General features: G+C 56.1%; 1 protein-coding gene across 1 annotated transcript in view; it reads left to right on the top strand.

The window, feature by feature from the left end:
• Positions 1-25,263, top strand: part of HSPG2 (heparan sulfate proteoglycan 2) — a 77,627-nt gene that overhangs the window by 36,216 nt on the left and 16,148 nt on the right. Inside the window, exons 36-69 of the mRNA XM_008591921.1 lie at positions 4,186-4,278; positions 4,626-4,706; positions 4,876-5,106; positions 6,882-6,995; positions 8,433-8,560; positions 8,704-8,790; positions 10,155-10,213; positions 10,395-10,562; positions 10,681-10,791; positions 12,747-12,847; positions 12,940-13,120; positions 13,884-14,009; positions 14,159-14,311; positions 14,392-14,534; positions 14,853-14,988; positions 15,073-15,227; positions 15,496-15,646; positions 16,411-16,562; positions 16,647-16,782; positions 17,251-17,396; positions 17,559-17,694; positions 17,792-17,943; positions 18,671-18,806; positions 18,983-19,134; positions 19,589-19,727; positions 19,825-19,976; positions 20,574-20,709; positions 20,828-20,979; positions 21,205-21,343; positions 22,054-22,205; positions 22,406-22,553; positions 23,698-23,849; positions 24,279-24,420; positions 24,857-25,008. Coding sequence (XP_008590143.1) covers positions 4,186-4,278; positions 4,626-4,706; positions 4,876-5,106; positions 6,882-6,995; positions 8,433-8,560; positions 8,704-8,790; positions 10,155-10,213; positions 10,395-10,562; positions 10,681-10,791; positions 12,747-12,847; positions 12,940-13,120; positions 13,884-14,009; positions 14,159-14,311; positions 14,392-14,534; positions 14,853-14,988; positions 15,073-15,227; positions 15,496-15,646; positions 16,411-16,562; positions 16,647-16,782; positions 17,251-17,396; positions 17,559-17,694; positions 17,792-17,943; positions 18,671-18,806; positions 18,983-19,134; positions 19,589-19,727; positions 19,825-19,976; positions 20,574-20,709; positions 20,828-20,979; positions 21,205-21,343; positions 22,054-22,205; positions 22,406-22,553; positions 23,698-23,849; positions 24,279-24,420; positions 24,857-25,008 — 4,692 coding nt within the window. The remainder of the gene's footprint in view (positions 1-4,185; positions 4,279-4,625; positions 4,707-4,875; positions 5,107-6,881; positions 6,996-8,432; positions 8,561-8,703; positions 8,791-10,154; positions 10,214-10,394; positions 10,563-10,680; positions 10,792-12,746; positions 12,848-12,939; positions 13,121-13,883; positions 14,010-14,158; positions 14,312-14,391; positions 14,535-14,852; positions 14,989-15,072; positions 15,228-15,495; positions 15,647-16,410; positions 16,563-16,646; positions 16,783-17,250; positions 17,397-17,558; positions 17,695-17,791; positions 17,944-18,670; positions 18,807-18,982; positions 19,135-19,588; positions 19,728-19,824; positions 19,977-20,573; positions 20,710-20,827; positions 20,980-21,204; positions 21,344-22,053; positions 22,206-22,405; positions 22,554-23,697; positions 23,850-24,278; positions 24,421-24,856; positions 25,009-25,263) is intronic.

Here is a 25,263-nt window from a genome sequence, read left to right as displayed (position 1 = left end):
GTCCATGGGTAGAAGACTCTGCCCATGGCTCCAGCTCTGTACCCTGGGAGGTCTGAGCTGGCCTATGCCCTCCATCCCATCAGAACCGCACATCCCTCTCAGAGGAGCAGTTGCGGGCAGCCGTGACAGCTGGGAGGATCCTGGGGCCCCCAGAGGGCAGGGGCCAGGCACTGTGGGCATCACAGGTAACTGAGGGCCTGATTGGAACATGCTGTGTTTGTGCCCCGGGGAGGAGACCAGAGAGCCTAGTCCAGGCAGGAGCCCTGAACCAAGGCCTTGGCCTTCCTAGGAATTTTCCCCATGCCAGTCCAGGCCCAGCCTGATGCCTAGTGCATTCCAGTGTTGCCTTTGGGGAACATTCCAGAGCCATGAATGGCTTGGGCTGTGCCCCAGGCACACGTGGAGAGTCAGGCCCAAGGAGCAGCCACCTTCTACCACAAAAGCCACTGGGGTGGCCTCCAGCACTTCTGGCCTCAGCTGGACAGAGCTGTCTGCCCCTTTTTGCTGGGCACCCTCCCTATCAGTTGGGCCCATCCCAGGATACCCCAGCGTGGCTCGTGGGGAGCAAGAGGGCAGTGGGTACAAGGGCTTGAGTGTCACGTGTCGACACCTGTGAATAGATGGCACAGAAGCAGGTGGGGAAGGCCAAGCCTCACGGGCGTCCTTTCTGTCTCTCTCTGCTCCTTTCCTCTGTCCTTCCTCTCCTGGTCCCCCAGGTGGACGAGGCCCAGAGACAGGTGGATGCTGAGATCTGGCAGCTCCTTTCTAGCTTTGCTGCCCACCCCCAACCCCCTCCCCGGGGGCTCCCCCGCCATCCCCAGCCTGAAGCTGCTCTGCAAGCAGCTCACTCTTCCTCCTCCTCTGCCTCCACCTCTCCATCTCTGTCCTCCCCAGCAGGCTCTCAGGTATGTGCCGAGGCACCCGCCAAGAGCTCCCCACCCACCGTGCTTTCTAGGCTTCATTTTTTTCTGAACCAGCTCCACAATTTCTATAGACTACTTGGACTATTATTTCGAATTTTTCTTTAGGGAGCTGGCTGGTCAGCTCAGTTGGTTAGAGCACAGACTTGTAACCTAACCCTAAGGTCAAGGGTTCAGTTCCTCATACTGGCCAGCCACCAAAAAAGAAATTTTTTATTATTTATTTATACATAACATACATACATACATACAACCGGTAAAGGGATCTTAACCCTTGACTTGGTGGTGTCAGCACCACGCTCTCCCAAGTGAGCTAACCGGCCATCCCTATATATGGATCCGAACCCGTGGCCTTGGTGTTATCAGCACCACACTCTCCCAAGTGAGCCACAGGCCAGTCCCATACATTTTTAAATACACACTAAAAGAGCTACTAAAATTTTAAATGTTTACCAATGTGCCACATAAATCTTGGCATCTGCACCAGACGCCAAGGGGGACACACCAGACATGAAGAGGTGCTGACCCAGGCCTCGCCCAGAGAGTGGCTGGGGTGTCTGGGTCCGGTGCAGGGAGGGAAGTTGTACATAGAGCAGGGCCAGGACCTGAGCTGTCAGGTGGGGGTGGGCTTCTGTCCCTCTGCCCTGCTGTTGGGCCTCCCTCCGGGGTCTGCGTCCATCCCTCTCAGGACCACCTCTGTCCCTTGGCCCCCCACCGCTCCCCTCGGCTCTCACCACCTGTCTTCTATCCTAGTTCTCTCTCTCCTACGAAGCCTTCTCTCTGCTTCCCGAAAGCCTCTACTATTGGCAGATGCCCCAAGCCTTCCTGGGGGACAAGGTAACAAGGAGTTGGGGGGTCATGGGTGTCCTAGAATCCTAAAATACAAGGAGGCCCTTTATCAAAACCTTTTGTGAAACAAATGGGTAGACTGCCGCCCACGGGGGAAGGGACTTGCCTGGGGTCCCTCATTCAGGTCAAAGTACAGCTGAGCTTGAACCCGGTTCTGCTCCCCGCTTCAGCTGGCCCCTGGCAGAGGAGCTGTCTCACCTGGGCTCCCTTTACTCGGTCCAGATCATTGGCCTACTCTGCACTCATTCATTCGAGAAGCACGAGTTAGGCACTTACTGTTTGCTTTGTCATGTACAGGCCAGAGAGGCCCCTGGCCTCTCAGCGCTCACTGTTAGTCTGATTATCACTCCTGTTCTCATTGACACTATTTTTTTTTTTTTTTGTCTTTTTTGTCTTTTTCCGTGTCCGGCAACGGATCGCAACCCTCAGTGTTGCCCCCACGCCTCGCTCAGCCAGTGAGCGGGAACCGGTCTGTATGTGGGATCCGAACCCTCGGGCGGGAGCGCCGCCGCGCTTCCCAAGCGGCGCACTATCCAGTGCGCCACCGGGCCGGCCCTCATTGACACTATTGTTACTACTGTCGTTAGCACTGGCGTTGGCACTAGTACCAGTATTGATGTGGCCTCCATCTTGTTCCAAAAACAATTTAGAGTGCCTCTTAAGAGTACACATAATATGTAATAAAATAACATTTGGAGAAGTAGGCAAGACGGTCAGGGCAAGGGAGAACTGAGGGTGAGGAGAGATCTACTAAAGCCCAGGGTGGAGCTGACCAGGAGTGCTTAAGCATTAGAGCGTGTTCTTGGCACTGTGCTGTGTGCACCGTTTTACACGTCCTGTGTTACTTAATCCTCATGATACCTTTCAAAGTAGATATTATTTTTATTCCCATTTCCATATGAGGAAAGTGGAGCTCGGAGAGGTTAAGAGACTTGTCCGAGGCTGTACAGCCAATACAGCTGGAATTCGGACCCAGGTCTTTCAGACTGCAGGGTCTGCCCCCTTAGTCACTGGGCTGAACATACTTCAGCTGGCCGGAAAGTTGGTCCCGACATGGCTGTGAACTCGCTGGCATCCAAAGCAAACAGGGAATGAGTTGTTCCGTGGTTATTTGGTTGTGCTCCTGAATTCCTTACCACACCCTGAGCTGGTGGAGAACATCCCAGGACCCGTGTCGTGCGGGGCTGCTTGTAGTCAGTCGGTGTTTTTTTTTTTTTTTTTTTTTTAAAAAGATGACCGGTAAGGGGATCTTAACCCTTGACTTGGTGTTGTCAGCACCACGCTCAGCCAGTGAGCAAACCGGCCATCCCTATATAGGATCCGAACCCGCGGCCTTGGTGTTATCAGCACCGCACTCTACCGAGTGAGCCACGGGCCGGCCCGTCAGTCGGTGTTTGATAAATGCTCACTGACTGACTGAACACACAAATGAACAAGTGGGGTAGGACTGACGTGGTGTGGTACTGAGTGGACCATCTGCCCTGGTGCAAAAGAGAGAAGGGAAAGTGCTGTGGGGCAGAACCGGGGCCTCGGCTGCTTGCGTGAGAGCCCCTGCAAAGTGTGTAAGGACTCTTCCAGGAGTGAGCAGCGGAAACCCCAAGTCAACCTGGCTTGTCCACCACAAAGACTCTAATGGCCCTGGCAACTACAGAGTCAGGATTTCCTGGTGTCAGGCATGGCTGGATCCAGGGGCTCCTTTGGGCTTTGTCTCAATCGGCGTCATTCTCCGACGTCTCATCTGACGAGAGGAGGGAGTTTCTCTGTCCAGAAAGCAGAAGTGCCGGGTTCACTTGGCCATCCCTGATGGGGCAGAGTGCATGAGCGGTGGCTTGTGCAGATTGGCCAGGCCTGGCTCACGTCTCCGCTGCAGAGCAGCAGGGTGGCAGGCCCTCAAACCACGCGGCCTGCATGTGAGGGAAGAGCCATTCTTTAAAGAAAACCAGGGTGTCGTTTGCAGAAAAGGCGAAATGAATTCTGGGCAAACAAAAGCTACCTGCTCAGAAGATGAGGCCTCCAAGGGGCACCCTCAGCTCTACCCCTGTGGCTGAGAACTTTTGAACCTTCTGTGACCTCCCCACAGTGGTCACTGTCTGCTTTATGGGAAATTCCTATAAATGAAAAGGGACTTGGAGTTTGTTTGCTGGGACTGTCAATCAGTGGGGAATGGAGAACCCCATAAAAGAGAGAAGAGGCTGCTCAGGGTCGTCACCGTCATGTGGGAGGCTGTGGAGGAATTGAGCAGTGTCCTGTTTCCTAGGCAACCATAGACTGTACACCATAGCGGCTTGGGGGGGCGTGATTGCAGCACAGGTGCAAAAAGGCCTCAAGAGGCTCTGCCCCTTACCTGTATGGTTGAGCACACACACCCCGATGAGGGCAGATTCTGCCTGTGACCACTGGGCTTGCCTCTTTGCAGGTGGCAGCTTATGGTGGGAAGCTGCGCTACACCCTCTCCTACACAGCGGGGCCACAGGGCAGCCCGCTCTCTGACCCTGACATCCAGATCACGGTGAGCACTTGGACTCCACGCCGGGCAGGCAGCAGGGAAAGATGGCAGTGGGCACCCTATGCATTCCTATACTTTCAGTCCACCACTCAGTTGGCCTGGCACGGGCTTGGGGGGCAGTGAGGCCCACACCCCCACCCCAGTGCCTGGTTGGACACTACTACCCAGGCAGGGGTCCAGCTGCTGGGAGGAGGCAGTGGGGGCAGCTGACTCCTTTGAGCACATGAGCTTGGGAGAGCAGAGAGAGGAGAGGCTGGGTGTTGCAGAGAAGAGTCTGGGACTTCTAGAGGACCCCCTGTCCTCCTGAGAGCCCCTCAGTTCCCCTCCCAACCCCGCTGGTGTCTCCCCAGGGCAACAACATCATGCTGGTGGCCTCTCAGCCAGCGCTGCAGGGCCCCGAGAGAAAGACCTACGAGATCGTTTTCCGAGAGGTAAGGGGCACTTAGCCACACCGTGTCTGACCCTATCCCACTGTTCACCTGGATGTGGAGTCTGGCTATGATGCCAGTGCCAGGAAGGCAGGAGTTGGGGGTGGGGCACAGCAGGAGCAGCACACAGAGCCCAACACCCCTTACCAACATTTGCTATCCCCCCACCCAGGAATTCTGGCGCCGGCCCGACGGGCAGCCAGCCACCCGTGAGCACCTCCTGATGGCACTGGCTGACCTGGATGAGCTCCTGATCCGGGCCACATTCTCCTCAGTTCCGCTGGCAGCCAGCATCAGTGCAGTCAGCCTGGAGGTCGCCCAGCCTGGACCCTCAGATGGACCCCAGGCCCTTGAGGTGGAAGAGTGCCGCTGCCCCCCTGGCTATGTCGGCTTGTCCTGCCAGGTGAGTGTGTGGCGGCCCGGCGACCTCTGCTCAGGCACAGTGCCTTCAGCAAGCTGACCGACTGGCATTGCCACGGCCTGTGATTACTGTCACAACTACAATGACCCCCTGCACTCTGCGTTATCGTCTGCATCATTTATTCCTCCCAGCAGCCCTGAGATATGTATAATTAGCCCCTTTAACAAATTTTTTTTAAATAGAGGCATTGAGGGACAAGTGACTTGTATAAGGCGACACAGCTAATGTGCAGCAGAAACTAATTTGAACCCAGGCCTGATTGACTTTAATCACTGGGAAGCAGCACCTCAAGCATGGGCTACTCTCTCCAGAGGTTAAGACCCAGCTCGTGCCATCAGGGTGCCCACCAGACACAGGGAAAAAGCACTGAAACACAGATGACTCTAGCCCAAAGCAGAGCATGGAAATGCCTCCAGGAGGTGACCAGCATGGAGTGGGGTGCAACTGTAGGCAGGCAGGCAGAATAAAGAGAAGCTCAGAAGGAGGAATGTGCAGGGAACTAGCCTGCAATGCAGCAGGGGCACCCTGGAAAGCCAGGGAGGGCCCCACCTCATAAGGCAGAGAAGGAAGCTTCCTGCAGCAGGAAAAGCCAAACCGTGAAGGGAGCCCTGTGATCGGAGCTGGGCCCAGGAAAAGTCATCCACTGCTGGTGAAAGAGATGACTGGGGCAGGGAGAGAGAGGGAGGCGGGGAGCCCTATTGGGAAGGAAGGGCAATGGGGGTGCAACAGAGGGCTGTCACTTGCCTCTGCAGGATTTGGCCAGAGATGTGATCTCTAAGAGGGCAAGAGGTCACCTGGGCTGATCGTTCATCACCAAACCCCTGGGCCCGCAGCAGGTGCCCAGTTAACGATCGATGAGTGAATACTGAGCTGGGGGAAGGAGGAATCACTGGAGGGGGCAGGGCTGCAATGCCAAGTGGGCATCAGGGAGGTCAGGCATGGGCACAGTAAGTCCCCCACTCACGGGCTTCCCCGGTGGGAAATGCACATCTCTGCAGTTTTACATCTGTGAACCTTTTCTGTGGCCACAAGAATTTTCAAATCCACATATATGAATTTCACGTTCCTTGAAGTTATTAAAGTTTAGCACATTTTGAAGGAGGAGCACTGGGGAAAGCAAAATCCTTGATGTACATTTTCTGGAGGGAAGCAGAGCAGATTTATAAACATCCCTTTGAAGTGGAAGAGAGGGCGGGCCCAGGGAGGCTTCCAAGAAGGAGCAGCGAATGGAAATTCATCGTCAAACCCAAGATTACTCATCTCGAATGTGTGGAAACATGCTTGCTTTTACGTGTACTGCCTCTTTCACTTTATTTAATGGATGTAAACGTAGCTGTAAGGATCTTCAGGGCTCATTACTGATCTGTGTCACCTGAGGCTGCTTTTTCCATTTAGGGATTAAGTTTTCCAATAAAGACCCTTCCTACCAGAAGAACTTTCAGGAACGAAGTGGTGGGGATGGGGGAGGCTTTCCCATTAGAGATGAAATTTTATTTCACTAGATTCAGAGTGGCTGGAGATTCCAGGCAGGGTGAGGGCAGACACTACCCCAGCTCTGGAGTGTTGAAAGAGTGTCGGAGGCAGAGGGCTATGGAGAGGGGGTGCTGGGGTGGAGGGTGGGGCCGCGGATTTCCCCTCCAAGAGCCAGGAGGAGTCTAGAAACTGGAGAGTTGCTAGGGGGCGAGGGGTTCTGGGTCCACTGGCTCTGGATGGGATCCCATTGGGAATGGAGACCAACCTTCCTCTCTGCCTCCCAGGACTGTGCCCCTGGCTACACCCGCACTGGAAGTGGGCTCTACCTCGGCCACTGTGAGCTGTGCGAATGCAATGGCCACTCAGACCTGTGCCATCCAGAGACCGGGGCCTGCTCGGTGAGATGCAAGCAAGGCCAGGGCAGGGGGCAGCTCGGCTGGGCCTGGATGGGGGACCAGCGTTGGGTGTGCAGTGGGGAGGGGTGGGCTTAGGAAGGTAGGCCTAGATCCAGGGGCAAAGTTAAAATGCCTGGGTCAGCCAGCCAGGTCACTGAGGGACTGTGGGCATGGGATGAGAGTGGCCAGAGCAGTGGAATAATGTCCTTCTTTGTAAAGAAAACTTTGGTTCTTATTATTTCTTATCCCCAAAGTGACACATGTTCTCTGTAGAGGAGTCAGATTATAGAGATAAACCAAAAAGAAAGTAAAAATCTCTTGTAATCCTACCACCTGGAGGAATCAGTCACCATGAGAGCTCTACTGCTCCTTTTCTAGGCAAATATTTATACATATTAATACACTTTTTTTTTTTCCTTTTTGTCTTTTTTTACTGACCGGTAACGGGATCGCAACCCTCGGTGTCGTGCCCGTACCAGGGACCGGCAACGGGATTGCAACCCTCAGTGTTGCGCCCGCACCGCGCTCAACCAGTGAGCGGGAACTGGTCTCCACATGGGATCCGAACCCTCAGCGGGAGCGGCGCTGCACTCCCAAGTGGCGCACTCTCCAGTGCGCCACCGGGCCGGCCCATATTAATACACTTTTCATTTTACAAATAAACATAGGGCCATCATGTTTGGCAATCAGCTGTTTTCACTTACTAGTTCCAGAATGTCTATCGTTATCACTGAGTATTTTTTTATACTGGGACTTTTCAGAGTGGTGCGTGTATAGCCCTACAGGGTACATGGTCAAGGGCCAGGTAGTTGACAGAGCCACATGCTAAACATGGAGCAAAGAACACACTATGTTAATACGACAAACGTGGATCTCTTTGGAGGCGAATATATAATGCACACGTTTTTATGTTGAAGCATGTATTTTCAAATTTATGCCCTCAAATACCCACGTATATACCTTTTCTCTCCTTTGATATTACAGGTATTTAGGTAGAAAAATGTAAGAAATACATCAACATTATCCTTTTTGAAAGCAATTTGGATGGATGTACTTTTTAATTTATCTAGTTCCCTATTTATGGATGTTTAGATTTATTTTCAGCATTTTGCTTTTATAATCACTACTGAGGAGAATATCCTTGTAATGAAATCTTTCTGCCCTTCCATGATTATTTCCTCAAGATTAGTTCACAAGCTTGGGGATCTTAACCCTTGACTTGGTGCTGTCAGCACCACTCTCACCCAGTGAGCTAACCGGCCATCCCTATATGGGATCCGAACCTATAGCCTTGGTGTTATCAGCACCACACTCTCCCGAGTGAGCCACGGGCCAGCCCTAGTTCACAAACTTGGAATGTACAGGTGAAGGGATTGTAGAATTGAAAAGCTTTTGGTAGGTTTTGCCACATGGCTGGTCTGACATCCTTGTGCTCTGCAGCAATGCCAGCACCATGCCGCTGGGGAGTTCTGTGAGCTGTGTGCACCTGGCTACTATGGAGATGCCACGGCTGGGACACCTGAGGACTGCCAGCCCTGTGCCTGCCCACTGACCAACTCAGAGAACATGTGGGTGCCCTTGCTCACAGCCCAAGGACAGACTCCCACCAGAGGGTGGAGGACACTGCCCTGGCTTTCGAGGCAGAAGTGGAAGTAGCAGGGTAGGGAGTGGGCTTCTTTCTACAGCCTGACCTTTGCCTCCCCTACCCCAGGTTCTCCCGCACCTGTGAGAGCCTGGGAGCTGGTGGGTACCGCTGCACGGCCTGTGAACCCGGCTACACTGGCCAGTACTGTGAGCAGTAAGTTGCAAACAGGAGGGGTGAAAGGAAGAGGGGTAAATGATATGGTGTTGCTCAGTAAAATCTCTATCAGGATCATGTCCCTTCCCTGCCCAAAACTCTAAGAATCCACATTGCTCTTGGGATAAGCCTGAGCTCCTTAAGCAGCCTTACATGTATCAGTCTCATCCCACTTCTGACACCCAGTCTACACTCTAGCTGGGCTTAACTTTTCAGATTCTCAGTGTTCAGGTCTTGCATGTCCTGTTCCCTCTGCATGGAACATTCTTCACATGTATCAGTCTCATCCCACTTCTGACACCCAGTCTACACTCTAGCTGGGCTTAACTTTTCGGATTCTCGGTGTTCAGGTCTTGTATGTGCTGTTCCCTCTGCATGGAACATTCTTCGACCCAAACCTCCCCTTCCTGGATAACTCCTGCTTAGCCTTCAAGACTCAGCTTCATTCACTTGTTCAGCAAATTTTTATTGAGCATCTACTGTGTGCCATGTAGTGTGCTGAGGTGTTGGAGATAAAGTGATGAACAAAACAGATTCCATTTCAACTTTTATGGAGTTACCACCTGTGATAGGAAACATGACAGGGAAAAAGTAATCATACAAATACATATTTATAAACCACGATCAGTTCTCTAAAAGAAAAGTACAGCCTGCTCTGCAGGAATACAACAGATCAGCAGTCCCATCCTCTGGGAGGCCTCCCTGTGTGCTGAGGTGTTGGAGATAAAGTGATGAACAAAACAGATTCCATTTCAACTTTTATGGAGTGACCACCTGTGATAGGAAACATGACAGGGAAAAAGTAATCATACAAATACATATTTATAAACCACGATCAGTTCTCTGAAAGAAAAGTACAGCCTGCTCTGCAGGAATACAACAGATCAGCAGTCCCATCCTCTGGGAGGCCTCCCTGTTTCTCAGGGCTGGATAACGCCCCTCTCTGTGCCTCACAGCCTGGTACATCTCCCTCACTCATTTTCCGTAGAGTTTCCGTGCTGGTTTCCCACCTAGTAAGTTCCATAAGACCAGGGACTTCACCGTGTTTGCTGTTGTATTTCCTACACCTAGTCTGGTGCTTGGCATGTAATTGTTGCTTAATAAACATTTGTTGAATGATTATTTCCCTGGAGAATAAAGACCTTGCCTCCCTCATTACTGAACCTGCTGAAACTCCCTTACACTCCCTTCTCACTCACTGAGGTCCTGTGTTGGGGTCTTCCTGGCCCCCAAAGTCTTAACAGGTCTCTGAGCCTCTTCACCCACTCCGGGCAGCTGGCTGAACTTCTGGCTCCCCTAGTCCACCATGAGGCACTGGTGGTCCCTTGGGGCCTGACAAACCTGGTCCTTGTTCCTCCTTACAGGTGTGCTCCAGGTTACGTGGGAAACCCCAATGTGCGAGGGAGCCGGTGCCTGCCACAAGGTAAGTGGGACCACAGCCCAGGGTGGGGGTGATGGGCAAGGCAGGGAGCCTAAGGAGTTTGGGGTATACTAGTTTGGGTACAGGGCTGAGGGTGGGGCACCCCAATCGCAGAGATATCTGAGATAATGCTGCACTCTGGGGGCTTCCTGCCTGAATGGCCTCTCCTGTCCCCCACCTCCAGCAGACCAAACTCCACTGATGGTCCAAATCCATCCTGCTCGGAGCGTAGTGCCCCAAGGTGGTCCCCACTCCCTGCGGTGCCAGGTCAGTGGGAGCCCACCCCACTACTTCTACTGGTCCCGTGAGGATGGGCGGCCCGTGCCCAGCAGCACCCAGCAACGACATCAAGGTACCCATGGCCCTGGGCTCCTCAGCCCTTTGATCCACCCCAGTGGGAGGGGAGGCACGGGACTGGATGGAAAAAGGGGTCCATCAGCACTGACGAGCTCCCATCCCCTCCCCACCAGGCTCTGAGCTCCACTTCCCCAGTGTCCAGCCCTCGGATGCTGGGGTCTACATTTGCACCTGTCGTAACCTCCACCATGCCAATACCAGCCGGGCAGAGCTGCTGGTCACTGGTGAGTCCCTACTGCCGCCCTCCCCAAGGCTGCCTGTCATGTGCTGGGCTGTAGACGCAGAGCCAGGCACATGGTGAACTCATCTGCTGGGAGGGGATAGTGGTTGCCCAGACAAGTGGCCATGGAGATAGGGAGGGGTGATGGATTCAAGACCCACAGTAGAGGCAGAATCACAGAACTTGGTTGTGGTCAGTGAGGGTGAGACCAAGGGATGATGCCCAGGGGTCTGGATTCCAGCAACTGGGTAAGTGGGGTGCCATTACTGAGATGAGGGAGGCTTCAATGAAGGTGTCTTCATTTGGGCTTCCCCAAAAGCAGAGTCTGAGACAAAGATTTGTGTGCAGGTGTTTCAGGGAGGTGAAGGGAGACAGGGAAGGGAAGGCATCCAATAAAAGATATGTAATCAAGCAGGTCCCACCACGAGCCATTGTTGCTTAATGCGGCCAAGGAAACTCTGGGAGCTAGCATAAAACGTGCACTGTGGAGTCACCCTGCACCGGGGTCCAGGGAGCTGGGGTACATGCGTGCCAGCTCCTATCAGTTGTTGACTGAGGCCTGTTCTGGGAGCATTGATTCTCCTACACTTCTGTCCCACTGCATGGACATGACAGTGGGCTCCAGTGGCCTGAGAAAGCCCTCAGGCAAAGAAATGCAGCGGCTGGCTGGGGTCAAGCAGGTGGGCACTGAAGTGACGGGGAAACGGGATGTGGGTAGGGCACCAGCAGCGTGTGCTACAAACAGGTCAGAGGGAATCACCTGTTTGGTTTGGTCTTGTTAAAGTTCAAGATTTAGGAAAGTAAAGGAAGATATTTAAGGGGGGGCATCGAGCAGGCATTTGGATAAGTGAGTCTGAACTCAGGAAAGAGACCCCAGCCAGAGAAGTAAATTTGGGAGCTGTTGGTACAGGGATGGGGTTTAAAGCCATGGGGCAGGATGAGATCACCCAGGGAGAGTGTAGCTGGAGGACAGGGCCCGGGACAGAGGCCCAAGGAACTCTGACTTGAGCGTGTCAATTTGAGAGGGTGCAGCCAGCGGGATAGGAGGGACTGGGGAGGGTGGTGTCAGGGAAGTCAGGAGGAGCAGAGCTTGCAGGAGAACACCAGCCTTGCCAGCTGCCACTGGGAAGTGACATGGGTCAGAGAAATAACTCTCGGAGGTCATCTTTGACCAGAGCAGTTTTCAGTGGAGAGAAGGAGTAGAAGCCAGATGGGAGTGGGGCAGACTGGATGGGAAGGCAGCAAGTGTAGACAGCTCTTTCCAGGGTCTCGGCTCTGAAGGGAGGCCAAGAAATGGGTCAGTAGCTGGGACAGCATGTTTTCAGAAATGGGAAATTCTAGAACACATTTGTCTGTGGAGTGCAAGGATCCCACAGAGAGGGAGAGAAGAGACTGATGTAGCAGGAGAGGATGACATCCTTGGGAGGGTCCAGCTCTCAGAAGGGGCACAGTGGGGCAGGAGAAGGGTCCCATCCTTCAGGGACCAGGGAGGAGGGAAGTGGGCAGATTTGGAAGATGGGAAACTTCCTGGCTAGTAGTGTCTGTTTTCCCAACGGTGTGAGTTGAAGCTGGCAGCTCTGGAAGGGCAAGGTGGGAGGAGATAGGAGGAGGTGTGGAATAGTTGTTTGGGAGGCTGGCAACTCAAACCAGACGAGAAAGCCTGTAGGAGCGAAGTGTGAAGTGTTACGAACTCATTTGTGGTCTGTGATTACAAACTGGAGCCAAGTGCACTCGGGGTGTGATGTTCTCCCGCGGCATCCCGCTGGCTGCTGGGCGCCTGCGGGGAGAATGTGAATGATTAGGGCAGGACGAGGGAGGGAGGCATCAGGAGTGGCATGGCACCTTAGCTGGACCAGGAAGGAAGTGATGCCCAGAGGAGGTGATGGAGAAAATGAACGTGGCCACAGGACAGGGTCCTAGACAGCACCCAGCTCACTGGGGGGCTTCCTGTCCCTGCAGAGGCTCCAAGCAAGCCCATCACAGTGACAGTGGAGGAGCAGCGGAGCCAGAGTGTACGCCCGGGAGCCGATGTGACCTTCATCTGCACAGCCAAGAGCAAGGTGGGCAGGGCAGGGAGTGGGGATGGGGGAGTCTGCCTTCTGGGGCCTCTGAGCCCCTCTCATGATATCTACCCATCCCCCTCACCCTGCAGTCTCCAGCCTACACCCTGGTGTGGACCCGCCTCCACAATGGGAAACTGCCCTCCCGAGCCATGGACTTCAACGGCATCCTGACCATTCGCAGTGTACAGCCGAGTGACGCAGGCACCTACGTGTGCACTGGCTCCAACATGTTCGCCATGGACCAGGGCACAGCCACGCTGCACGTGCAGGGTACACCTCTCATCTCTATACCTGACCCTCCCACTCCCCCACTCCCTCGCCCCCCACCATGCCCACCAGGACTAGCGCACCATCTCCTCATCCAGCTGATCGTTTCTGAGCACATACGGGGTGCCAGGTGCTGGTCTCAGCCCTGAGGAAGCAGGGGAGGGAAGGACGAACGGGATCCCAGCCCTCTCAAAGTATATGCTGTAGTTGGGAGACCAGAAGCATGGAGCAAATGAATGAACAAGACTCTCACCGTGGGGATGAGTGCCAGGCTAGGAATAAACAGTGAGGAGACAGCGAGAGATGGGGTGGGAGAAGCGTGGGCTACTCTAGGTGGGGTGGTCAGGACAGGCCTCTGAGGAGGTGACATCTAAGCTGAGACCTGAAGAAAAAGATGTTCAGCCAATTAGAGAGCTGGCAGGGGGAGCAGTCCATGCAGAGGCCCCAAGGCAGGAGCACGTGGGTGTGTTTCAGGAGCAGCAAGGCCAGCGTGGCTGGAGCTGAGGGAGGAACCTGAAGGCGTGGGCAGAGAGTGCACGTGCAGTATGCGGTGCATCGGAGAAGGGGGGTTGGATTTTATTCTAAAAGCAACAGGAGGCCATGGACAGGTGTACAGGTCTCAAGTGGGGAGGTAACAAGATCCTGTCGATGTTGTAAGAGCTCCCTCTAGCTGCGAGTGGAGACAGAGAGCGCGGCAAGCAGGCTTTTTTGTGGGTCAAGTGACACTCCCCACGCTGACCACATCTCCCTTCCCCTCCCTCATCAGCCTCAGGCACCTCATCTGCCCCTGTGGTCTCCATCCACCCGCCGCAGCTCACAGTGCAGCCTGGGCAGCCAGCGGAGTTCCGTTGCAGTGCCACGGGGAGCCCCACGCCCACCCTTGAGTGGACAGGTGAAGTTGTGGCAGGAATGACATTCAGGACCTGGCTGTCCTGGATGTGGGGGGTCAGGGGCAGGACTCTAGGCTGTGGGGTCTACAACCCCACAGAGGGCCAGAGCCATGCCAGTCCTGGTGGGTGCTGACCCCATGTCTCCTGTCAGGGGGCCCTGGTGGCCAGCTCCCTCAGAAGGCACAGATCCGTGGTGGCATCCTGCACCTGCCTGCCGTCGAGCCCTCGGATCAGGCCCAGTACCTGTGCCGAGCCCACAGCAGCGCTGGGCAGCACGTGGCCAGGGCCGTGCTCCATGTGCATGGTGAGGGGGACGCGCAAAGGGTGGGGTCTGGGAACCCATGGACAGTCCAGAGAGTTGTTCTCATGGGGTTCTGTCGGCAGGAGGCAGTGGGCCCAGGGTCCAGGTGAGCCCAGAGAGGACCCAAGTACATGAAGGCCGCACCGTCAGGCTGTACTGCAGGGCCGCAGGTGTGCCCAGTGCCACTATCACCTGGAGGAAGGAAGGGGGCAGCCTCCCCCCACAGGTGAGAAGACCCACCCCCCAGGCACACAGGCTCAGCAGAGTCCCAGCACTGGCCGTCTGCCCTCCTCCTCTCCCCCATACCCCATCTTCGCCTCTCTGGTCCCTTCAATTCCATGATGGTGGCCTACCCAGATATGCACCTGGCAGGTAGCCCCTGCCAGCATCTTTGTGGCCCACTTCTGTCCTCTTTGGTGCCCCCACTGAGCTGTAATACTGGCTCTGTGCCTGCTTCCACCTTTTATGCCTCCCTGCCCACCCTTGCTGGCTAGCTCCCGCCAGGCTGGCTTGTGGGTGGCTGACTCTTCTCGCTGCATGGCAGGCCCGGTCCGAGCGCACGGACATTGCCACTCTGCTCATCCCAGCCATCACGACTGCTGATGCTGGCTTCTACCTCTGTGTGGCCACCAGCCCTGCAGGCACTGCCCAGGCCCGGATCCAGGTGGTCGTCCTTCCAGGTGCGGGGCCTCTGTGGGCTAAGGGAATGGGGAGGACAGGCCAGGGCTCCCCGAAGACCTGCTTACCCCTCCCTCTGGCCACAGCCCAAGGTGCCAGCTCACTGCCAGTCAGGATTGAGTCCTCATCACCTTCTGTGACCGAAGGGCAGACGCTCGACCTCAACTGTGTGGTCACAGGGTCAGCTCCCACCCAGGTCACCTGGTACAAGCGAGGGGGCAGCCTGCCTCCTCACAGCCAGGTATGTTGTCCCTGGGCCTGTGGCTGGGGACCCAGGGGTCAAGGGCTCTGGCTGGGCCTGGGCCTGTGCCCTGGTGGAGGCTGCACACTGCACCCCACTCCCCACCAGCAGGGTCCAGTCTTACTTCCCTCTCTCCCCAGCTTCTGGCATGGGGTGGCTCTGAGCAGAGCCAGTAAGGGTTTGATGAGTGAGTCGCCGAGGCTCAGAGGGAGCAGAGACGACAGCCCCCGCCCCTGTCCTCATATACTTCTGCCCCTGTCTGGCCCAGGTCCACGGCTCCCGGCTGCGGCTCCCCCAGGTGTCGCCAGCTGATTCTGGAGAATATGTGTGCCGGGTGGAGAATGGGTCAGGCCCCAAGGAGGCTTCCATCATCGTCTCCATCCTCCACAGCACCCATTCGGGCACCAGCCACACCCCAGGTGAGACACCGGGTGGGGCTGGGCAGGGGCTGACCCCTAGATCTCCCCACTGCTCCTGCGAAAGGTGCCTGCAGTCTGTTCAGTGGCATCAGGACAGAGGGGACATCCCAGGCAGGCTTTGACCCGCCACTGCCTGCTTGGGGAAATGAGGGAACTGAAGGTGGAGGCAAAGTTGGTCCAGTTTACCTGGGGCCCCATGAAAGGATACTGTTTCAGAATTTGTCAGAAATTCCAGAGTGTCAGGGTTGAACACTGAGTTGGGAGTCAGGCTGACCTATGTTCAAATCCTGGCTCTGCCCCTCATCAGTCTTGAACTCGTTATTTTGCCTTTTGGGAACTCAGTTTTCTCATCTGCGAAATGGGACCATACCACCTACCTGCTTGATCATGGTGTGGTTTACGTGGGCTGGTGGCAACAGAAAGTATTTGCGAGCACATGGTAAACACTCTAAAGAAGGAGATTGTATCATGAGTGTTGGCATCCTTGGACAGTAAAGGACTCTGGTTCCCTGCTGGCCACAGCAGCTCCTCACCAAAAAGTCATGGGTGGTTAGATGAGCCCTGACCTGGGAGTTTGAGGTTGTGAGAGAAGAAGGCACACTGAGCTGGCTGTGCTGAGGCAGAAGAGTGTGCTCTCTGCCCCAGAAAGGCCTAAAATCAGTGCTCCAAAGTTAGGGCCTGGTCATATGCCAGGGCCCTCTGCCCCAGGGCTGCAGGCTGGGGTTCAAGAGCCTGGGCCTCTGACCACCCCTTCTGTGCCCCAGCCCCTGGCCGCACCCAGCGCATCCACATCGAGTCCTCCTCTTCACACGTGGCCGAAGGGCAGACCCTGGATCTGAACTGCGTGGTGCCCGGGCAGGCCCATGCCCAGGTCACGTGGCAAAAGCGCAGGGGCAGCCTTCCTGCCCGGCACCAGGTACAGCAGTCCCTGAGGCCAGCCTGCTGGAGGGGTTGGATAGGGCTGCACCGGCACCTCCCAACCTTCCCCATTTGTACTCAGACCCATGGCTCGCTGCTACGGCTGCACCAGGTGTCCCCTGCCGACTCAGGCGAGTATGTGTGCCATGTGGTCCTTGGCTCTGAGCACCTGGAGAGCTCCGTTCTGGTCACCATAGAGCCCTCTGGCTCCATCCCTGGTGAGTGACTCCCAGTAACATGGAAAGCTAGAGGAAGTTTAGAGCCTTCCAGAGTGGTGAAGTCCAAGTGACCCTTGTTGCCAACTGAGGGCAGGGGGCCCACACTGGAGCTGGCCTCTGGGCCCCACCCGGGCAGAGTGCACTTTTCTGAGTAATCTGCCATCTCCCGTCATGCTTCTCTCTGGCTACATCCTTCTTCAGGCTTCTAGTCCTGCCTCCTCTTTCTCTCTCCTAGCCTCAGCTGCCCTCAACTCTCTCACTTCTTTGCTGCCCTCTGCAAAGCTTGGCCCATGCCCTGGTCCTCCCATTAGGGCAACTGAGCTGAGGACATCAAGCCCAGGCCACCAAATCCCCCAAAACATGGGCCTGGCCTTGGAACACAAGGATGAGCTTGCTCTGGAGTGGACAGTTCCACTCTCTCTTCTGGGGAGCACCTACTACCCTCACCTTTGTCCCCCACAGCCCCAGGACCCGTCCCAGCAGTCAGGATTGAGTCCTCCTCCTCCACGGTGGCTGAGGGGCAGACCTTGGATCTGAGCTGTGTGGTGGCAGGGCAGGCCCATGCCCAGGTCACATGGTATAAGCGTGGGGGCAGCCTTCCCACCCGACACCAGGTATACGGCACCAGGAACGTGGGAGGGGGCCATGGACAGTGGGTTGTAGGGGTCCCAGCCCCTGGGCTAAGAAGCCGACAGTTCCCAGCTCAGGGGGCAGGTGTGGGGGCATCTCTGGTTGCAGGAAGCCCCCTTCACACACCCCTGTCCACGGCTACCCAGGTCCGCGGCTCCCGCCTGTACATCTTCCAGGCCTCACCAGCCGACGCAGGGGAGTACGTTTGCCGGGCCAGCAATGGTGTGGAGGCCTCCATTATGGTCACAGTAACTGGGACCCAGGGTGCCAACTTTGCCTACCGTGAGTGGGGCCACCAGGCTGGGCTGGGATACAGACAGAGGATAGGCTGGGGCAGCTTCAGAGAACTGGACTGACCAGTGACCACTTTATCCCCCAGCCCCTGGCAGCACCCAGCGCATCCACATCGAGTCCTCCTCCTCCCATGTGGCTGAAGGGCAGACCCTGGATCTGAACTGTGTGGTGCCCGGGCAGGCCCATGCCCAGGTTACATGGCACAAGCGAGGGGGCAGCCTCCCTGCCCGGCACCAGGTAAGGGACTGGAGGATGGACAGACCAAGAAGAAGAGGAGGGTTCCTGGGTGGTAGAGGTCAGTAGCACTGGGAAGGGCGGAACCCCATCGCACACATGTGTAGTGCAGTGGTTAGAACCCAGCACCTAGGACCCGCCAGCCTGGCTGTGAATCCTGGTTGCACCACTTATTGTGACTTTGGGCAAGTTACTTACCCTTCCTGTGCCATAGTTTCAGCATCTATAAAATGGTGATAATAGTACCTACCTTACAGAATTGTTAAGAATAAGTTAATTAATACATATGCAAAGTGCTGAGAGCTCCGGCTCATAGAAAATGCTATGAGCTATTATTAGTTGTACCATTGCTATTATTACTACTGTATTTTATAGAATTTAGGATAGCTCTGATTAGAAGATGCACCTTTATTTTATTTACCAGTAAGAAAAAAAGCTTCCGTTTATAATTATAAGATTATTCACTGTAGATGCATCTTAACTTCGGGGACATTAAAATGTGTCTTAGAATTGACAGAATGTGGGATTGGTGTGTGCCCAGTTCATCGGGCCCCTCCTGCCTACCGCCCCACTCCTGAGACCGATCTCCCCTTCCCCACGACTAAGCAGGATGGGGAAACTGCTCCAGAGCTGATGGCCAGGCCTCGGGTCAGAGAGCGAGATGGGTTGTAGGTTACAAGCGCAGGGGTCCTTTGAGGGCTCCCTCTGACCCCACTCCTATTCTGGTTAGACCCACGGCTCACTGCTAAGACTACACCAAGTGTCCCCTGCTGACTCGGGCGAGTACGTGTGCCGTGTGGTGGGTGGCTCCGTGCCCCTGGAGGCTACCGTCCTGGTCACCATTGAGCCTGCAGGCTCTGTGCCTGGTGAGTAGCACTGGGGAGAGCAGGACTGGGGGCCCAGCCCAGGGAGGCTCCGTGTTCCAGCAATGGCAGGGCCCGGAGGCCAAGTCTCACCCTGTCCCCCTGACGAGGCCCCCACTCACACCCATCTCTTCTCCCTTCCCAGCCTCTGGGACTGACCCTCTGTTCTCTGTCCCCAGCACTCGGGGTCACCCCCCCAGTCCGGATCGAGTCGTCTTCCTCACACGTGGCTGAAGGGCAGACCCTGGATCTGAACTGCCTCGTTGCTGGGCAGGCCCATGCCCAGGTCACGTGGCACAAGCGTGGGGGCAGCCTCCCTGCCCGGCACCAGGTAGGAGATGGGCAGCTAAGGCAGGGCCTGTAGGACCCTCATAGCTGCAGTAGAAAGAGCATAGGCTTCGAATGCAGGCGTATTCATTTTCAGACGCTGCTCTGCCCCGTGCCTGCTATGTGACCTTAGGCCAGTCACTTGATTCCCTGGTGCTCAGTGCCCTCTTCTGTCAGATGGGCTTTCACTGCCTACCTCACCTGCCCCATGGCATGTCAGTATATGCTGGTCCCTCCCTTTTCCCGGGAGCCATCTCAGCAGTCTCTGGCATGGCTAGGGTGGCAGGCTGGACCATCCTAATGCTGGGGCCAGGGAATAGAAGGGTCATGAATAATGGTTTCTCTGGAAGAGCTTTTGTCAAGCTCCAGGTGTCTGGGCCAGGAGAGGGGCCAGGGAAGGGAATAAGGAGCCTGGCTGCAAGCCCCAGGCCCTGTCTCCTCCCTCCTGCCCCTCCCAGGTTCATGGCTCAAGGTTACGGCTACCCCAGGTAACACCAGCTGACTCTGGGGAGTACGTGTGCCGCGTGGTCAGCAGCTCGGGCACCCATGAAGCCTCCGTCCTTGTCACCATCCAGCAGCGCCTCAGCCCCTCCCACTGTGAGTGTCTAGGAGCACAGCAAATGGTAGGGGGCTGCTAGGGGTCCACCCCACCCTCCGCAGCTCCCACACGCTACCTTCCATCTTGCCCTCCCAGCCCAGGGCGTGGTATACCCTGTCCGCATTGAGTCCTCCTCTGCCTCCCTGGCCAATGGGCACACCTTGGACCTCAACTGCTTGGTTGCCAGCCAGGCCCCCCACACCATCACCTGGTATAAGCGTGGAGGCAGTCTGCCCAGCCGGCACCAGGTAGGGAGTCAGCAGGCAGGGTGCCCGGCCCTGACTGGAAGTCGGGCGATGGGAGGCTCTCAGCACCTCGCTCTGTGCTCATTCATTCACTCAACAAACATTGAGCTCCTGCTGGACGGGCTCTGATGGTGCTGAGCATACAGAAATAAGTCCTCCTGACCTCAGTTGGATCCACTCACTCATTAGGTTTCCCTGAGAAGCTGCTCCAGGCCAAGTCTTGTGCCTGGCACTGCAGGTCCCACAGGGAATAAGACAGGCATCTGTCCTTAGGCAGCTCACGGTGTAGAGGGCAAGGCAGACATGCCGAACGACAACGCAGTTGAATAGCAGCCCCAGCAGGGCACCGGGGCAACATGGGAGGCCTCACAGGCGTTCTGGAGGGATGATGGGTGGGAACAGTACCAAGACCAAAGCACCATCCACCTCAGCCCAGAGACAGGCCGTGCACTGTGCCGGGAGCCTCAAGAAGGCTGCTGAAGAGGCAGGGGCCCGGCACAAGGCAAGGCAGGGAGGCTCCAGAGTCCAGGGGGCGGCGGTGGCAGCGGTGCCCGAGACGTGGGGGCACTGCCCACACCCACTGACACCTGCTCCCTTCAGATCGTGGGCTCCCGGCTGCGGATCCCTCAGGTGACTCCGGCGGATTCGGGCGAGTATGTGTGCCACGTCAGTAACGGTGCCGGTTCCCAGGAGACCTCGCTCATCGTCACCATCCAGGGCAGTGGCTCCTCCCATGGTGAGAGCACAGAGGGCAGGGGGTCCCCAGCAAGTGGGTACATGGGGAGGCAGAGGGGTGCCTGGCACTGTCACTGTTGTCTGACTCTGGCTGCATGTCTGTTCTCCGCTGTCCCCAGTTCCCAGTGTCTCCCCACCAATCAGGATCGAGTCCTCATCCCCCACAGTAGTTGAAGGACAGACCTTGGATCTGAACTGCGTGGTTGCTGGGCAGCCGCAGGCTACCATCACGTGGTACAAGCGTGGGGGCAGCCTTCCCTCCCGACACCAGGTACAGGGTGGAGCCATGGCAGTGGGAGTGGAACCCTGGTCTCCTGGGGTGGGCAATGCAGGGACAGCCTCATGGGCTCCTCCTCTCATGCCGTGGAAGCCCAGCAGCCTGGGCCCTGGGAAGACAGAAGGCAACCTCAGCAGGTCTGACAAGGGAGGCTTGTGCCAGCTGGTGACCCCAGGGCCCCTTGACTCCCTGTCCCTCTCTTTCCCATCTGTCCCCCAGGCCCATGGCTCCCGCCTGCGATTGCACCAGATGTCTGTGGCCGACTCGGGCGAGTACGTGTGCCGGGCCAACAACAACATTGATGCCCAGGAAGCCTCCATCCTGGTCTCGGTCTCCCCCAGCACCAGCAGCCTCTCCAGTGAGTCTGACGGAGGCCCGGGAAAGGGACAGGGAGACACAGGGAACAGTGTTCCCCAAGGAAAGGGATATTTGGGGTCAGTTTTCAGATCGGGATGGTGGTCAGGGCAAGGGCTCTGCCAAAAGGTGCCCAGGTTCAAATTCTGCCTATACCACTAAGAAACTTAGTGAGTTACGCTCTCCTCTCAGCCTCAATTTCCTCATCAGTAAAATAGGGACATTGATCATTCCAGCCTCATAGAGCTGCACTGTCCAAGATGGTGGCCACTAGCCACATGTGGCAATTAAAATTAAATAGAATTTAAAATTCCATTTCTAGGGCAGCCTGGTTAGCTCAGCTGGTTAGAGCGCAGTGTTGTAACACCAAGGTCAAGGGTTTGGATCTCTGTACAGGCCAGCCACCAAAAAAAAACCATTTGTTTCTAAAGTTTCAGGTGCTCACTAGCTACATGTGGCTAGTGGCACTGTCTTGGAGAGTGCAGATAAAAGAACATTTCCATCGTCACAGGAAATTTATGAATTTCGAAAGATTAAATGAGTCACTATACATAAAATGCTAGAACAGTGCCTGGCGCACTATAAGTGCTTAATAAGTGTTAACTTATTATTATGTACCCTGGGGCTTGGGGTTTTCTGTGGCTGAGGAGCCCACCATCCCAGTCCCCAAGTCTGACTGTGGCCACGCCCCAACTTGCTGTTCCTGTGCCCCAGTCCCTGGCAGTGCTGTGCCCATCAGAATTGAGTCATCATCTTCACATGTGGCCGAAGGGCAGACCCTGGATCTGAACTGCGTGGTCCCTGGGCAGGCCCATGCCCAGGTCACATGGCACAAGCGTGGGGGCAGTCTCCCTGCTCACCATCAGGTACGTGGCAGGCAGGAAACTGTGGAAGGGCTGCTGGACGGTGGTGCCCTGGCTAGCTCTGCCCAGGAGGGAGGCCTGGGAGCCCCTGGGGGGTGTAGTGCCTGCCTGGGTCAGAGGTTAGACCCTGGCCCCAGGCCTTCATGGACTCCAGGTTGGCATCTTAGTCTGCTCTTCTGTCTCCCTGCCCTGTCCTTGCTCAGGCCCATGGCTCACGGCTGCGGCTATACCAGGTGTCTCCAGCTGACTCAGGAGAGTACGTGTGCCGCGTGGTGGGCAGCTCTGGCTCCCTAGAGACCTCGGTCCTGGTCACCATTGAGCCCTCTGGCTCTAGTACCGTCCATGTCCCTGGTGAGGGTCCCTACAGTGGGGCTGGGAGGTTGGAGGAGAGAGGAAGGGAGGAGACCAGCTGGCAGAGCTGGAGGAAGGAAATGCTTTTTGGCATTTCTGGAAAAAACTGTCTCTGTGATCCTAGAATTCTGCCTCCTCCTATCCCGGCAGTCTCAGCACCAAGAAGCCAGGGCAAGTGGGTGGCTCCTGTTCATCTTGAGGGCCTGGGAGCAGGGAGCACAGGCTTTGGAACCTGGCACCAGCGGGCTTGGTGCCAGCCCCAGTGTCCACTTCACCTCTCCGTGTGTCACTGTCCTTGTCTGTAAAGAGGGACTGTAGAGCTCTTGCACTGTACTGTCTCAGCGTAGAGACAATTCAGTGAGTTCCCGAAAGCCTGGATCTGCTTCTCTGGGGATATTGGAGGGTGGTATGAATGATACCCCCAATAAACACTTTTATTAGTAGTAGTAGTAATATATTAGGGAAAAAACATAACACATCAAATCTGTCCTTATTTCATGTCTGTAATGGGGCTAAGTGTTGAATGTTTTTTTAAGTGAACCAATTGAAAGGAAAATGCATGATAATTAGTAGTTCGGGGGCACATACTGTCACAGAAATCATGAGGGCATGTGAGTTGCTAAGTAATAAACATGACGTAGCACTTCCTTGGTGCTGGGCCCCGTTACATTGACTCATACTCATTCCATCCTCACGATGGCCCTTTGAGGTAGGCAGGATGATTCTCTCCATTTTATGGATGGAGACACTGAGTCACAGAGAGGTGAAGTAGCTTTCCAAAGGTCACACAACAAATGACTGGCAGAGCTGGGATCTGAACCCAGGCAGTCTGGCCCCAAAGTCTGGGTTCTCAGCCCTATACTACGCAAGCTTGAGAAGTGTTAGTGACCTGTGTGGAGGTGCCTGGCCCCAGTGGTGCTGGGAGCATGGAAGAAGGATGAGATGGTGGAGGCAGGGCTGGGAGGCTGAGGCACCTCCACCCCCACCCCTCATACCCCTGCAGGCTGTCCCAGGCCTGAGTGGAATAGGAAGGGAGAGAAGCCACTCCCCAGACAACCTCTGGCTGAGCATCTGAGCACCCAGCAGAGGGGCTGGGGGCACAGGGGTGGGAGTCCCAGCTCACTGACCTCTCCCTGTGCCCCAGCCCCAGGCGGAGCCCCACCCATCCGGATCGAGACCTCCTCCTCTCGAGTAGCCGAAGGGCAGACCCTGGATCTGAACTGCGTGGTGCCCGGACAGGCCCATGCCCAGGTCACGTGGCAGAAACGCGGGGGCAGCCTCCCTGCCCGGCACCAGGTAAGGAAGCTGGAGAAAGTCGGGTACGCCCCTCCTTCCCACCCCACCAGTCCTGCCTGAATCTGGTCCTGAAGGGGAGGTGGGCCAGCACCCGGGGCGTGAGGAGAATTGCAGCAGGAAGTCACTGGAGTCAGGTGGTAGAGAACAGGCTGGGCACAGCACGGCCACCACTGGCCCACAGCACCATGGTGCAGAATAGAAAAGGACATCTGTTACTCAACAGACTTGACTTCCTCCTACTGGGAAATAATGTCACAATAGACAGATACACCACCGTGTCTAATGTCAAAGAGAGGCACTTGACAGGGTACAGCCTACGTAACTGCATGGCAGTCCTGGGGTACGGGTGCCAGAGGCTTTGGGCATCTGAAGGCCTTGGCCACGGGCCTCCCAGCTCACCCTCCGTACTCTCGCCCCCACCTTGGCCAGGTCCACGGCCCCCTGCTGAGGCTAAACCAGGTGTCCCCAGCCGACTCTGGCGAGTACTCATGCCAAGTGACCAGCAGCTCGGGCACCTTGGAGGCTTCTGTCCTGGTCACAATTGAGGCCTCCAGCCCAAGCCCCATTCCTGGTGAGTGACAAGAGCAGTGGGCAATGCAAGGGCACAGGCATTGGGGCCCCTCCCTGGCCTTGCTCCTTCCTGCTTTCCCAGCAGGGCTTGTACAGTTGCCCTGGGACATGGGGTTTTCTGTGGCTGAGGATCAAGCCAACCCAGGTGTTCCCAAATCTGACTATGCCAAAGCCCTGACTAGAGGCTTCTGTGTTCCTAGTCCCTGGTGGTCCTCCTCTTCCTCCCCTCAACCAGTGGAAGCCCAGCCTGGGGTCTCAGTACAACATCTTAGTCCCCAGGGAAGGAGACCCTTCTTAGGTCAGTGGAGCTCAGCCATGTCAGCCACCCTCGAGCTGCTACACCTCCCAGAGGAAAGTTGGCCTTAAGTGCCACCACCTCAGGTCCTGCCTCACCCCCCGGCAACTTAGCCTCTCTCACCCACCCCCTGTGCCCACAGCCCCAGGACTGGCCCAGCCCATCCATATCGAGGCCTCCTCCTCACACGTGGCCGAAGGGCAGACCCTGGATCTGAACTGCGTGGTGCCCGGGCAGGCCCATGCCCAGGTCATGTGGCACAAGCGCGGGGGCAGCCTCCCTGCCCGGCACCAGGTATGGGGCCAGGATGGGGAGGATGCCAGGGCAGGCAAGGTCCCATCTGCACTTTTCTCTGCACCCCACACCTCGTGCAAACTCCAGCCTGCTTGGGGGCTGCAGGGGGTAAAATCCACTTCAGGGAAGAGTTCACCAGCCTGGGAGTGGAGAGACCTGCATTCTTCTGGTTCTGCTGCTGAGCCGTTTCCTGAGCCTGCTTCCTTCTCTGTAAAGTTAGTGGGCTGGACTTCTAGGATTCTGTGAATGAAGCTT

This window comes from Galeopterus variegatus, unplaced genomic scaffold (genome assembly GCF_000696425.1).
Source record: "Galeopterus variegatus unplaced genomic scaffold, G_variegatus-3.0.2 Scaffold7405, whole genome shotgun sequence".
In the NCBI taxonomy this organism is placed as follows: domain Eukaryota; kingdom Metazoa; phylum Chordata; class Mammalia; order Dermoptera; family Cynocephalidae; genus Galeopterus; species Galeopterus variegatus.
The sequence above is the reverse complement of the archived record's forward strand: the minus strand, read 5'-3'. Positions and strand labels throughout refer to the sequence as shown.